Here is a 14688-nt window from a genome sequence, read left to right as displayed (position 1 = left end):
GCTCAGCTTAACCATACTTACTGTAAGTCTCGTTGATCCCTGGACAGTATTTGTGTTTGTAATGTTCTATTTGCCTTACATGTCACTTTGTACAAAACTAAACATGTCTGCTAAATATGTAAATGTAAATAATAAAATAATAATAATAAATTTTTACATGGGAGGGGGCACCCTAGACAGGACACCCCAGTCCATCTCAGGGCATGCACTCACAATCACATACTATTTCAAGTGTTATTGGGCTTTTTGAGTCTTGGTGACCAGTGATGGAAATTATGTGTCATTAAGTGTGGGATGTTTCCATGCTAAACATAAACACAAATAACAATGTTGTGTTATTAATTATATGCACACATTTCAGGAAGAAAATGTGACCCTTTTTGCTGTTTATGAGAGAATTTCCTGAATGAAGGGCTTTTGGAATTACAGCATTGAGAAGCAGTGCATGAGGAAAAACAGTCAGGCCAGTGTGTTCTGCGTTTTAATCAGAACGGATGCAGAAAGTTATGTCATGCAGTGACAAACAGGATACTGTGATTGTAACACAATGAAAATGCTTGGCTGTGTGCTGGGAACCCAAAGGCTGGGTCGGTCAGGAACGCTCGCCGTCTGTTGGTGGGCGCCGGGGCTGCCTCAGTCAGGAACGCTCGCCGTCTGTTGGTGGGCGCTGGGGCAGGCCGCAGCCCAGCTTCCTCACAAAATGTGTGGCTGAGTGTGCGAGGCCTCTTTCATACACAGAAACTCGGGGATCTTAGAATAAACAGGATGTGTGAACTGAGCTTCTGGATTTATTGCCTCTAAAATTAGTTTTGCTGCCCCTCTTGGCACATTTTCTCTGTTTGCCAAATATCTTGAAAATCAACTAGACAGTAAGATTCAAATGAACTTCTTAATAGTTCATTTTGGTTTGTCAAATAGTAGAATTTATTGCATTATACAGTTTTTATGATCGTTTTTTTTTTTTTTTTTTTTTGCTGCCTCCTGAACTTTTTTTTTTAGTTCTGTATTTGTTATTGTTCTTCATAGGGGGAGACAATGTTCTTGCATTTAAAGAGCCAAATGCTGAAATTGCTTCAAATTCCAAAAGCATTGTGTCATGCCCTTGTAAGCTCACCAGCTGAACAGCGGAGATCGGATGCACCTGCGGATGACTGCTTATAAGAGTTTGCCCACTGTGAGGTATTGTTGATTCCATGCAACAGTGATTCTGAGTGATTATCTCGTCTTCCGTGTAGCCCTGACCCAGCCTCCCTGTGGTGCTTCTATTCCTGTATCAACTCCCCGGATCCCTGCCATGTGTAATTCTCCCTCATGTGCCTTTTTCGTCGGACTGACCCGCCTGGCTTCCTCGACCCTACGCTCGCTACCCCGACCACGATCTGGCTCGCCGTTTCTGTTTGCCCTTTGCTTAATAAACCTTTTGTGGTCACAACGCTTTGTGCCTTTTCGAGTGTTCTGTGATGTGACAGAATACCTCGCCTCACAAATGGATCCAGCAGACGTTCAACACCAGCTGCAAGACACCCTGGTGCAAATCGATCAGCTTACCAACCTGGTCCGTCAGCTTCAGAGACTCCCTGTGCGCTGTCCACATAATCTCCCACTGAAGCGGAGCCAATGCAGCTGGGCCGCGCCCCACTCTACCCTGTGGAGCGACAATGCCGCATGCAGTTGCACCTGTGAGGGAGAGGCTGGCCACCTGATCGGCACCTGTCCAGTTCGCCCGAGCTCTTCCCTGTCCCCTTAGGCTCAGGTAGGTGTGCTGGGTCTTCTCACTATCTCAGCTAAGCAGATGGCTGTCCCAGTGTCCTTTTCCTGGTCAGGCAGTAAGTTTGATTGGCGGGCCCTGGTGGATTCTTGTGCTGTGGGGAACTTCATTGACCGGCAACTTGTGATACTCCACGCCATCTCCTTGGAGACCCCATTATTGGAGTTGATGGTGCCCGCCTTGCTGCAGGTCAGGTACTCCACCATACCAGCTCACTCCGAATGCAGGTGGGAGCCACCCACAGGGAGGAGATCCAGTTTTGTTTTTGTCCACCATAAGATGGGCTTATCCTAGGCCATGGTTACAACGTCATAATCCACACATAGATTGGAGGAAGGGAGAAATCCTTACCTGGGCCCTGTTGTGTTTCGCCCACTGTATCACGTTACCCTGTCTAGTGTCATCCGTAGATAGCCCCCTTCCAGAAGGACACGCCCAGATTCCACCAGAGTACAGTGACTTTGCAGATGCCTTCAGTAAATCTCAGGCCTTTGGGCTACCGCCACACTGCAGTTTGGATGGTGCCATCAAATTAGATGAAGGTGCAACTTAGCTAAGAGGACGCCTCTACGCACTGTCCCAACCCAAGGAGGAGGCCATGAGGATGTATATAAAGGAGGCCCTCACTCAAGGTATCATCCATTCCTCTACCTCTCCCATCTCCTCAGGCATCTTCTTTGTAAAGAAAAGGGAAGGAGGTCTGAGAACCTGTATCGATTACCAGGGCCTCAATTCCATCACCCGCAAGAATTGGGAGCCCCTGCTTCTAGTTCCCCCAGCTCTGGAGCAACTTTGGGAGGTCACCAAACTAGACCTGTGGAGAACTTACAATCTATTGCGCATTTGAGAGGGCGACGAATAGAAAACATCCAGTGGTGGTGATGAAGGACAGTATGAGTATCTTGTCATGCCATACGGATTGGCTAACAGTACATCCATTTTCCAGAATTTTTGTGCCAGGTGTTGGCTGACATGCTCCATCGCTTTGATATAATGTACATTGACAATATCCTCATCTATTCCCCTTCTTTCAATGTCCACATGGGACACGTCAGACAGGTGCTACAATGCCTTCAAGACAACCACCTCTATGTGAAAGGTGAGAAGTGTGAATTCCAACTCTTGGTGTACCAGATCCAACCCGGAGGTGTGGGGATGGATAAGGGGAAGGTAAAACCGTGTGGGAGTAGCCCAAACCCTGCACAGTGAAAGACCTCCAGCAGTTCTTAGGCTTTGCCAATTTCTACCACCGGTTCATTCGTGGTTTCAGTACTGTGGCTGTATCCAGGGGGGCACACATCCCACGTGGTCCTGGACTTCATTACGGACATTCCTCGGTCCCAGGGACATACAGCAATTCTGACCACCATAGACCGATTCTCTGGGATGTGCACATCCATGACCATGGCAGCTCTGGAGACACTTGCCTATTTAGGACCGCACCCATCCTCCAGAAACCAGACCCCTTTGTGGTGAAAGTGGATGCCTCTGCGGTATAACTGTAAACCAGAATTTCAGTGCTCTCTTTTATGGTTAAGATTGATTTGTTGATTTGTACTTATTACTTCAAAAAGAAAAAACATGTTATTTGGTCAATTAACAGCTTAATGCAGAAAAGTTTCTGTAGATAGTCCAGACGACACCAGCTCATCTGTCTTATGTGTGTGTGGGATTATTGTGCCAGTGCTGCTTCGCATCCTGATTGTCAGTGGCATCATGATGCTTCACTGGCCATGCAGTGAAGGGATGGTCAATGGCTGCAGTGAAGGAACTGTGTGCTGCACAGGGGGGGCTATGTGCTACAGTGAAGCGGTTGTATGCTGCATTGAAGGAACTATGCTGCAGGGGAGGCGCTGTGTGCTGCAGTGATGGGGCTGCATGTTGCACAGGAGGGACTGCATGCTGCATTGAAGGGGCCACTAAACTGATAGTCCAAGAATTACAACACAACAAAAAAAATTACACTTTTCCAGAGCATGAGATTATGAGTTTGAAATAATACCATTTACATTTGGTACTTGTTCCTTAAACAGGCACTATGTACAAAATCATCTGTTAAAACACTGCTGAAGTACTGAAATGAAATTACAGTCTTACATGGAGTGACACCTGACTGAGTCACGTCCAACTTCTCAGGTGCATAGTAAATAATACACACTGATCAAGAGACGCCTGAAAGCGGATGTTAGCGGGTAACAGTCAGTAACAGTGTAGAGTAACAGCGTAGAGTAACAGGTGCAGGCCAGAGCTGCCAGCCATACAATGACGCACTGCCCATGTCTGACCTGTAATACAGTATGCATGCAGTAATGTGTACACGATGGACAGCTACAATACTGAGATACACCCAAAGTGACTTGAGTGCAGTGGGCCTGGTCCCAAATCCGAACGCAAGTCAATGCAAGGCTGTAGTACATTATTATTAGCGAGTGACCGAAGTGCTTCCAGGCTGCACCATTATTTCTTTAAGGTCGCTGTCATCTTTCAGGCTGGAGTGTTTAAACTGTATTGCATATGTTCCATGAAAAGCAGGGAAACTGAGCATTATAAGTGTTTGATTTATTCATATGAAGTGTAAAATATGGGTAGCTGTCCAAATTATTTCCTAAGACCTCATACTTGATTAACCATATATTTGATGAAACAGTTTATTGTGTTATAGTTTTGCATAGGAGGGGTTCACAATCAGCGACGTCTCCTGTCGCTGTTCCATGGCTGATTTTTGGGCCAAAATCACCCAAATTAATTTTCTTGTTTAGTCTCTGGGACATTTTTACCATGAATAAATCACGTCGCCTTAACGTGACACGTGTCCATTCTCTTCAGTCCTTAAGAGCAGCGATACATTATTAACTCCAACATCTCCAACATGTACAGTATTTGCACACACACTCGCACATGTAAACAGGTCTGAGGGCTGTCGCCTTGGTGCCTCTTCTATTCAGTCCTTCTGAGTTTAAACCTGAAGAAAGGGAGCGGAAGCAATGTGTCACAAAAGGAAAAGGAAGCACTGCATACATATGAGTACAAGTGACCCTTTTTATCCAGCAAAAGAGAATCGGTGGGGGTGTCACAGTGAGGCCTGTCTGTGGCAGAGGAAGAGCAGAATGGTGCGCCTGCCCCCCACCTTCCTACAGAGGCCTGCCTGACAACAGTCATGAGCACGCAAGTGGACTTCAGGAAAAAATAATAGCTCTTATTTTAAGAATTGCCAAAGAAACCTAGTTACACAGTAGTGTTTCAGTAGCTTTTCTCCAACAAAAATAAATCTGGCTCCAACAAAATTTAGAGGACAAGGTCATATTCACCTCAGTTACTGTAAAACACCGGTTACTCCTGTCTGCTATTAAAAACAGAGCCTGATATGTTGACTCTCCAGGGGAGCATATTGTTGATATTTTACACTTCGGCGTCTCGCTGCAATCACAAATCACATCACTGTGGGTCAAATTAAAACACATGACACAGATTTTTATTGCACGCTGCAGTTGTGCTTAGCAGCAGAGATAGTAACAAAACTGCAATATTCACATACACATTTAATGTCCATTTCTCCAGTCAATGTTTAATTATCATGTAGCCTCAAGACATTGGATCTTTTTCTGAAGTCAAAAAAATGACAATTTTTTTCCTGATATATGGCCAACTGTTCCCATTTCTACAAAAACACTTACTAGATGTACTTACAATTGACAGGGTGGGACTCTTCTGGGACAGTTTCCTGTAAGAATCCTCTTACCTGTACATTCTACTTAAAGGTATTTTCCCTCCTATCCTTCTTTCATTGCTCTGTCTCTTTTCACCAGCTGCCCAGTCGTCCTTGAAGTCTTTAGCGGAGTTGTAGTCCAAGTGGTAGCTGCTGTGTCTTTGGTTGGATTTCCCCTGAGTGCAGCCGTCCTCCACGGCGACCTTCTCGTTGGTCTTCTTTAGCTGAAGGGTGGGTATCAGGTTGTCCTTGTCCACATGAGGCATGTTGTTCACAGCATCGCCGTCGCGTCTCTCCTCATTTCGCTGCCGATGGATTTTGTTCAGTGCGACAGCCACCATGCTTAACAGCAGCAGCAGGATGACCAGCCCGACTCCCATGGACATGGCCGCCCACTGGAGGGCGCTCCTGGGCTCTTCTTGGCTAGGAGCGAGAGGCAGGGTCATGACGTGGTACTGGCAGTTGGGGCCGGTGTAGTGGGTGGGGCAGACGCAGGATGGTGATTGGCCGGTACTGTTGCCAAGACAGGTGCCGCCGTGTAGGCAGGGCTGGGCGACGCATGGCTCGGTTGGTGTGTCACAGCGCCGGCCCGTGTGCCCGGGGGGGCAGGCGCAGCTGTAGTCCTTGGCTTGAGGCACGCAGGTGCCCCCATTGGCACAGGGGCTTCCATTGCACCAGTTGGTGTTGATCTCGCAGCGAGGACCCGTGAATCCTGCCGGACAGCTACATACAGGCCGGCCGCTCTGAAGGACGCACCAGCCACCTGGGGGGGCAAGACACCTTGTTACCCTGTGGCCACATAGTGCATTAATGCTAGTCTCCAGGAAGGGGCGGAAAATGCATAGAAATTGTGGTTATGGTCTTACACTAATGACTCACTAAGAATTCAAACCACACACTCTGCAGACCTGTGATAGTTCCAGCTGTAGATGGACCCATGTTTGTTTCTGAAAATGGCTTCACCACCAGCACATGCAGCGGCACACCTGCAGGAAATGCGGCTGCCACTGACGCAGTTCTTTCCCCAGAGGAACTTCACCAGTTACATATTAAGTTTCCCCTCATGGGCCCTACACATAATAGCAGCACTAAGCGGTCAGGGCGAGCTGGCCACGTGAGGATTCCTCTGCTTGGAGAGCACAAGGACAAATACGGGGAGAGTGGCCCCTTCTGAGGGCTTATAGAGACTCGGCTGGGCCAGCGTCAACTCAAGGAGACCTTGGGGAGGGAAAAACATGAAAGGGTAACAGGATTCAGAACAGGCATTTAGCGGTCTGGCTGGATGTACAGAGGGTGACAAAAAGCAGACCACACCAATTCATTTGTTTAGCCATGCACAAGGGACGTGTCACCAGAACCCCCCACCCCACCCCCCAAACAGATCTGCAGTGGCACCGATTTGCCGCCGTGATAAGTATGCTGTGAGAGGCCCTGGCCTGCTTACCATTAGCACATGGCAGCAATGAGCACCGGTCCAGCCTCCTCTCACAGTTAAGCCCGGTGAAGCCCCAGGGGCACTCGCAGACATAACCCTGCCCGCCCTGCTTGTCCCTGCACCTCCCACTGTGGAAGCAGGGGACGTCGGCACAAGTGAGCAGCCGGTGCTGGCAGTGGGCCCCGTCCGTGCCTCTTGGACAGATGCACCGGTAGCCATCTTCCAGGTCCTGCGTACAGAACAAAAGCGGCCAGTGTCAGGGCCCTGGACAGTCTGTAAAATGACAGTAAGTACATCCAGCAGGAGGGTGGGGTGCAGAGGTGCCCAGTGGCGTACAGAGGTGCCCACATTGTATCAGGTAACTAACCGTGTCCCCCAAGGCTCTGTTCTTGGTCCTCTCCATATCACTCTTTACATGACCTCTCAGTCTCATGGCTTCTCCTACCACTGCTATGCCAGTGACATCTCGATCTACAGTACTTGACCTTCTCTCCTGTTGACACCACAGTCTATGCTCGGGTATCTGCATGCTTAGCTGACAATGCAGGATAGATGAGGGACCATCACCTCCAACTTAATCTCTCCAAGATTGAGCTTCTTGTGCTCCCTGCCAACCTTACCGTCCACCATAACATCATTGTTCGGCTTGAATCAACCACACTATTTCTATAAAGGTCTGCTAGGAAGTGAGGGGTGATGACAGATGACCAGCTGTCCATTGCTGAGCACATACCAGTGCTCTCCCAATCTTGCAGGTTTACCCTGTATACCATTTCTGTCTGAGGTTGCAGCTCAGCTTCTAGTCCAGGTTACTCTCCACTAGCAGGTCTACCAGCTTGTCATGTCAGACCACTACAGATGATTCAAAAGGCAGTTGAATGTCTCATACTCATTCAGCCTAAATGATCCTGTGTCACATCTCTCTCAGTCTTCACTGGCTCCCTATTGGCACTCAGATGAAATTCAACTCCTTGGTGCCACTGCATGCTTCACTGGTCATTGGCAGAAAGGGAATTGGTTCTTTTGGTTCCTAAAATGCGAATCGCATTCCGAGAGTTACGAAGGGAAATGGGCTGTGAGTGCGAGCCGACACCCACCACACACTCCCCCCCATTCTGGCAGGGGCTGCTGCTGCACTCCGGCGCCCCCAGCTGGCAGTCGGCACCGGTGAAGCCAGGTGGGCAGGTGCAGGTGTAGCTGCCCTGGCCTGTGTTCATGCAGGTGGCGCCATTGCGACAGGGCTTATGGTGGGTGCAGTAGTTCAGATCTGCGAATGTGCATGATAACATGTGATCTTCCTTGCAGCTCTGACAGACGGAGAGGTGATCAGTGACATTTCCTGGTTCGTCTCTCCCTTATTCTGCATTTATGGCCTTTTCCAAGCATCTGACTGACTGCGTTTAGCATTTAGCTGCCACAGCACAGCAGAGATCAGACTGCAGTGTGAGGGTTCAAATTCCAGTGCTGCACTGAACCCTCCCCTGCAGGTTTTATCTGGACTAGTTACACTCTTGCTCTGCCACAGACATTTATAAATATAACCTTGTGGGCATTGAAAGAAATTACTTACGTTCCAGAGACTGACAGTTCAGATACAGCTCTGGAAAAAAAATGAGAGACCGCTCCATATTTTTTAACAATCTGCATTGTAAAATCCTGAGTTAATGCTAGTTCTGCTGGCACAAGGCTATGCTGTGAGGCATCTTGTTTCCAGGTTCAAAGTATGTAAGACACTGAAACAATGTGAAGCAGGAGACACTGGCAATAACCAAAAACCAGCCAGACAGAGGGAGAAGTGACTATTTAATGCCTGAGATAACCGTCAATTTATCCTACAGTGTCCCATAAATCGGAGGATGACCTCAAGTGGCCTTCAAAAAGAATGGGAAACATTTACTTGTGTGAAGTGCACAGCTCAGAAAATTCATAACTGGCTCTTAGAAGCAGGGCTGAACACTCATAAAACAAGCCCTTCGTCAATGAGGAGCAGGGAAGAGTCAGGCCAGAGCTTGCATACATACATACATATACACACACACACACATAAAATTCACAGACGCACACCAATAAATTGAGAAATTAATGAAACGAAGAATTGTGCTGTGGTCTCTTATTTTTTCCCAGAGCTGTATGGGTTATAATTGTTTATTAATGCTATTCTTATGTGTCAAATAAGCAGTTGATATGAATAATGTCAATGTCCTCTGCTGTGTTTTGCCACACTGTGGTGGAAAAAGTGTCAGATGAAGGAGTAAAATCAGTGATATCATCGGTACTTAATAAAAGGCCCATCCCAACTCACCCTGGTCACAGAGGAGCCCCCCCCAGCCCTCCTCACAGTTGCACTGCCAGGGCTGTTGGCAGGTGCCGTGTTTACAGGTGGGGTACTTCCTGCACTGGTCACAGAGGGCGCCCTGCCAGCCATCTCTGCACCTGTCGCCACAGAGCACCACATCACACTCAAATTTTCCTTTTGCTGCTTTTCCTGGTATCTGTAGTCACTGCACTTATAATTTCAGGATTAAGCGAGGAAGGACACAAGTGGCAAGGTTTCATCTCCATCTCCTATCTATCTGGAAGGGGCAAAGCTACAGCATCAAGTGGACAGATGTGTGAGAAACGCACTGGGAGCAAACTTACAGACATTCACCGGGTCTAGAGCAGTTTCCATTTTGCTTGCTGCACCCCTCAAGACAGATTGCTGCAGATGGGGGGAATGCGCATGAGAGAGAGAGAGAGATAGATAGAGAGAGAGAGAGAGAGAGAGAGAGAGAGAGATAAAGTTATCAGTAGTGATAGATGTATAGAGATGATTCAGTCTGCAGTCACCACAGTTGCTTTCAGTTTAGCCGTCTCAGTAGCCCATCTGTTTTTTTTCACTGCCAACCAAGCTGTCATAAAACCAATTAGAAACGTAACCCGTATGAAGTAGAAAGCATGTTGTTTATCCCAGCTGAGAGCTGAATTGGACTGTTTCTCATTATTTCCATGTGTAGCACCACGGAAGACTGGACCTGGTCATGTGAAGTTAGGGGCCCTGTCCTTTTCTGTGGTATTTGCATCTGGTTTTTATTCAATGAACTGAGCAAATAAGCCAAGCTTTTCTGCAATAATTAATATAATGAATCATATATAATAGAGCAGTAGAATAGCAGTTAAAGAGATGGATATGTGACTGAGATATTCCACAAGCCTTGAGAGGTTCTAGGAGCTTCTGTATGAATCCACATCAAGCTCTTCGGGGTGGACTGACCCCCCGGCATGGGGATGGCGGCTCTAAGGGGGGCATCTGAGCAATTTTGGAGCCAACAGACAAATAGGATGGAATTTTATCTCTAATCAAAGCCGGGGGTGTCAGCAGTAAAACTTACAGATCAGGGTAGGGGCAGGAGTGATTTTGGTAAAATTCATCCAATCGGGGTATATTATATTATTATAGATATAATGGTTTGGGGTAGACATTTAGTCTATGTGTCTTGCTACTTAAAAAAAAGTGCTACTTAAAAAAAATACCATCCCTGAAGCCCAAACTGGCGAGCAACCCCTGGTAAAAAATTAAATATAATAATAATTATGGCACATCTGGACTGTGAAGCATTAGTGGTAATTGGTGCCAGTTGGAGAGCCTGCCTCTGCAAGGAGGCTGTTGGATGGCCCTGCATTTGTGAAATGTCTGTTACCAGGATACCGCATCTAGCACATCTGCACGCGTGTACCCCACGTGTGAGCCGTATGATACCAGGATACCGCATCTAGCACATCTGCACGCGTGTACCCCACGTGTGAGCCGTATGATACCAGGATACCGCATCTAGCACATCTGCACGCGTGTACCCCGCGTGTGAGCCGTATGATACCAGGATACCGCATCTAGCACATCTGCACGCGTGTACCCCGCGTGTGAGCCGTATGATACCAGAATCCGCATCTGGCACATTTGCCTGCGTGTACCCCGCGTGTGAGCCGTATGATACCAGGATGCTGCATCTAGCACATCTGCCTGCGTGTACCCCGCGTGTGAGCCGTATGATACCAGGATACCGCATCTAGCACATCTGCACGCGTGTATCCCACGTGTGAGCCGTATGATACCAGGATACCGCATCTAGCACATCTGCACGCGTGTACCCCGCGTGTGAGCCGTATGATACCAGGATGCCGCATCTACCACGTCTGCATGCGTGTACCCCATGTGTGAGCCGTATGATACCAGGATACCGCATCTGGCACATTTGCCTGCGTGTACCCCGCGTGTTAGCCGTACAATACCAGGATGCCGCATCTAGCACATCTGCCTGCGTGTACCCCGCGTGTGAGCCGTACGATACCAGGATGCCGCATCTAGCACGTCTGCATGCGTGTACCCCGCGTGTAAGCCGTACGATACCAGGATGCCGCATCTAGCACCTCTGCCTGCGTGTATCCTGCGTGTGAGTCACCGCTCCTGTTCACACCCCTTCCATACACTTACGCTCTACACAGTATTCTCCCTTCCAGCCCGGGAGGCAGGAAATATAGCCGTCTGCGGTGCAGGTATAGTGGCCGAAGCGGTCGTCCCGGGGGGAGCATTTTCTGGAGCAGCTGTCGCCATAGTAATGCTCACTGCAGACAAAGCGGTAGGAGTAGCGGAGCTGCGTCTGCCTCCCAATCTGCATCTCCTCACGCCACCCATCACCCACGTCCAACTTTCTCTGGATAGCAAAGAGGCTTATCAATAACTCAGGGTCATTTGGGCCTGAAAGAAAAAAGACAATGCAATTCATTAGGTGATGGACTTGAAGTGTAACCAATTTAGTCAACAGAATCAACATTTTATACTCATCGCATAAAATAATGTTAAAGTTGTTAAAGTCTTTGAGCAATTAGGTCAGTTTGGATTCATTTTTCATTTCCGTTCATTAAATACTTAAAATTTAAATCACGGTTGGAATGTAAAAGGTGTAAAATACAGGAAAAGGCAGTCCTAAGATTTTGGCAAGGTTAAGTATTCTCGCCAAAGAACAGATCTCTTTCCCACGCCAAAAATAATTCAAAGGAAGTGCAATTGTTTTTTTTTTCCTAGAACACAAAAGGCCCATGTGACGTACTACAGGATTATAAGAAAAAGCAGAAATAAATAAGAAAAGAATAAAGTCCAAATCTAAAAAAAAAAACAATCCACGAAGTACAATCTTGTACGTCTATACACAGTAAGAAAGATATTTCAAATTTCGAACTTCTTGCATAAGTTAAACATTAAAAAGTTCTCCCTCTGCTGGGAAAATAAAAACACTTACCGGTAGGTACGTCTGTTAAAAGCGAATGCCACGCTTCAATAATTAGAGAAAATGACCCCTAGAAGTTTTAAAACAAACAACAAATAAACAAAAGTCTTATGGTGTTCTAAATGCATATTGCAATAAAATTAACTTAAAACACATTGTATGAAAAATAGCATGTATAGTTATGAAACAGACGTGGTAAAACAATGCAAATGACTTCTGCATGGTAAAAAAAATCTCAGCTAAATGTATTTGTTTATTTATTTTTAAGTGAAATCTGAGGGCATTTGAAAATTTCATAATGTAGCATAATGTATCTTACCGGCCATCCGAAAGTGAACGGCAGGCGAATCAGTCTGTTTACGCTGCCACCTTCCGTTGCGCTGAAAGAGTTTGTCCCCAAGACGGGAGTAACGACACTGCCGAAGATACAGTTACCTGGGGACACCACAGTCTGGTAATTCTTCAGGCAAACTCGGAAAAAAGTCCTGCAGTCTGGTTTGCACGTATTGCCATTCGCCAGCAACCCCATATTATTCTTAAACTCAAGAAGATTAAGCTCGAAAACACCGGATTCGAACACCTTCAAAGAAAAGAACATCATTTAAAGACATTTCGTTAATTCAGAACATAACAGAGACACATTTAGCTTTTTACATAGGCCTAATACAGATGTTGTAAAACAGCAAACATGCTTCAAAATCAACGTCAGTTTACCTGTGCTAAAACGATCGGGTTAAATGCAACCGCAAAGGTGAGCCAAGCTGACATCCTGTCCACTTCCCCAGAACAGACGAGTTTGTCTTTAAAAGACCCGAGAGATTATATTCCAGGTCCACGCAGCAAACTTTAAAACTGACAGCAACAGTTTAAGTGGACACATCCATTTTCAACAACAAATATTGTTCATCCAGTTGTAAGAACTTCAGACGATCTGAAATCCCAGTTATTCACATGCGCATACCCAGTCTGAGCTTTTCGTTTTCCTTATTTTGCACTCCCAATTATCACGGAGTAGGCGGCCTATGCACTGTCGAGGAGGAAATGTCCTCTGAATTTCTTCAGAAAAACGCACAAAAGCTCTTTGCCGGCGCACAGTCTCTATAAGCAAACGGCATGTTGTTCTCCGTGGTTTATATATATATATGCTTTCTGTCCGCGAGCTCATTATATAAATTGTCCATCTGTAAACCCCGCCCACTTTACATTAACAACACCCCCCCCAAATACAGACGCACTCACTATTCCGGTAAACTCATTTACGATGTAATATCTCACTGCGGTTTTGAACGAAGCAGATGTCTTAACAATTACATCTTTTTGAAGAAAAAAATATGCTATACACAAGATTAGACGTACAAGGTATAAATATAAGCACACAAATCCTCACGAACAAGAGATACGCACATAATAAAATATTTATGTTATTAATTGTTCAGGCTTTTACCAGTAACATTTTATTTGGATTTATATAAAATGTTGCAACAACAAAGGTGATTAGTAGAAAGTATATTACAAAATTATATAGTACGTGAATGTTTTATACTATATGAGTCAAGTCTAATTCGGTTACCCGCCTTTGCATTCCCTCTAGTATTTCCTTTCCGTTCGTTATTATTATTATTATTATTATTATTATTATTATTATTATTATTATTATTATTATTATTATTATTAGCATTAGGGCCCTCGTAATAAGCGATTAGACTGATGGATGGTACATTAAAGTTATAGGTAATTCGATTCGATTAATTCGGTAATGTGTGATATTGCTTTATTAACTTTATTAATATGAAATTAGAAAGAATTTGTCTAAAAACAAAAGGGTCGTGACTAATATAAAAGGCATTCTGCTAAATAATTCATAAAAGGCGAGGGCTGCTTATTTCGTTTGTGTGTTTAAAAAACAGGACATTACAAACGAATGTTTTTAATTGCAGTCATGTATTTGACGGACTATCACGGTCAAAAATGTAAATTCTTAAATAGTTTCTGGATTGAATGTTTAATTTTTAATGCACAGATGTATTAATGGGGATGGGGTGTCTGCAATCACAATAAGTGCGATTCTATCAAAACAGACAGAGAGATAGCTAAAACTGTTTGTGACGGTATCAAAATAATAATAATAAATACTTTTTGACAGGAATAATCCGAAACTACAGTTGTCGGCTTAATTCATTCCATTGGCTCCATTGCAATTTAACCGCTAGTTATGCCTCTTGGCTGAATTGTCTTGCTGTTGTTGTTAAGCACAAAGGATTTTGATGTCCTGTATAGTACAAGACAGTAGGCTTCCTGTTTGACATGAAAGCTTGATGTAACAGGACGTGCCTGTATTGCAGGTAATATGTGGCGTTGCTGTGTTGCTTGTGTAGTACTAAGTGAATTATACAGATCTGTCATAAACAAGTTACACGCAGCTTCTCTAACTACAGAGCAAACATCCATTTTGTATATTTATGTTTTGTGGCCCAGGTGACAGGAAGTCATCAACTATGCAATTAACTGCGATATG

At 45.5% G+C, this 14688-nt stretch overlaps 1 protein-coding gene across 2 annotated transcripts; it reads right to left on the bottom strand.

Annotated features, from left to right (window-relative positions):
- Positions 1-4306: 4306 nt before the first annotated feature.
- Positions 4307-13356, bottom strand: LOC111844384 (delta-like protein 4). Of its 2 annotated transcripts, none has more exons than XM_023812817.2 (11): positions 12888-13356; positions 12493-12753; positions 12186-12243; positions 11381-11644; positions 9550-9610; positions 9212-9342; positions 8007-8176; positions 6919-7138; positions 5508-6237; positions 5077-5206; positions 4307-4730 (listed from the first exon to the last, which is right to left on the bottom strand). In XM_023812817.2, exons 1-11 carry the CDS (start codon positions 12939-12941, stop codon positions 4725-4727), a joined length of 2085 nt encoding a protein of 694 aa, XP_023668585.2. In that variant the 5' UTR covers positions 12942-13356; the 3' UTR covers positions 4307-4724. The 2 variants fall into 2 exon arrangements, with proteins under 2 accessions (XP_023668585.2, XP_023668586.2); XM_023812818.2 differs by having other exon boundaries at positions 5077-5185.
- Positions 13357-14688: the final 1332 nt, after the last annotated feature.

Source organism: Paramormyrops kingsleyae, chromosome 19 (genome assembly GCF_048594095.1).
Source record: "Paramormyrops kingsleyae isolate MSU_618 chromosome 19, PKINGS_0.4, whole genome shotgun sequence".
Taxonomy (NCBI): Eukaryota; Metazoa; Chordata; class Actinopteri; order Osteoglossiformes; family Mormyridae; genus Paramormyrops; species Paramormyrops kingsleyae.
The sequence above is the reverse complement of the archived record's forward strand: the minus strand, read 5'-3'. Positions and strand labels throughout refer to the sequence as shown.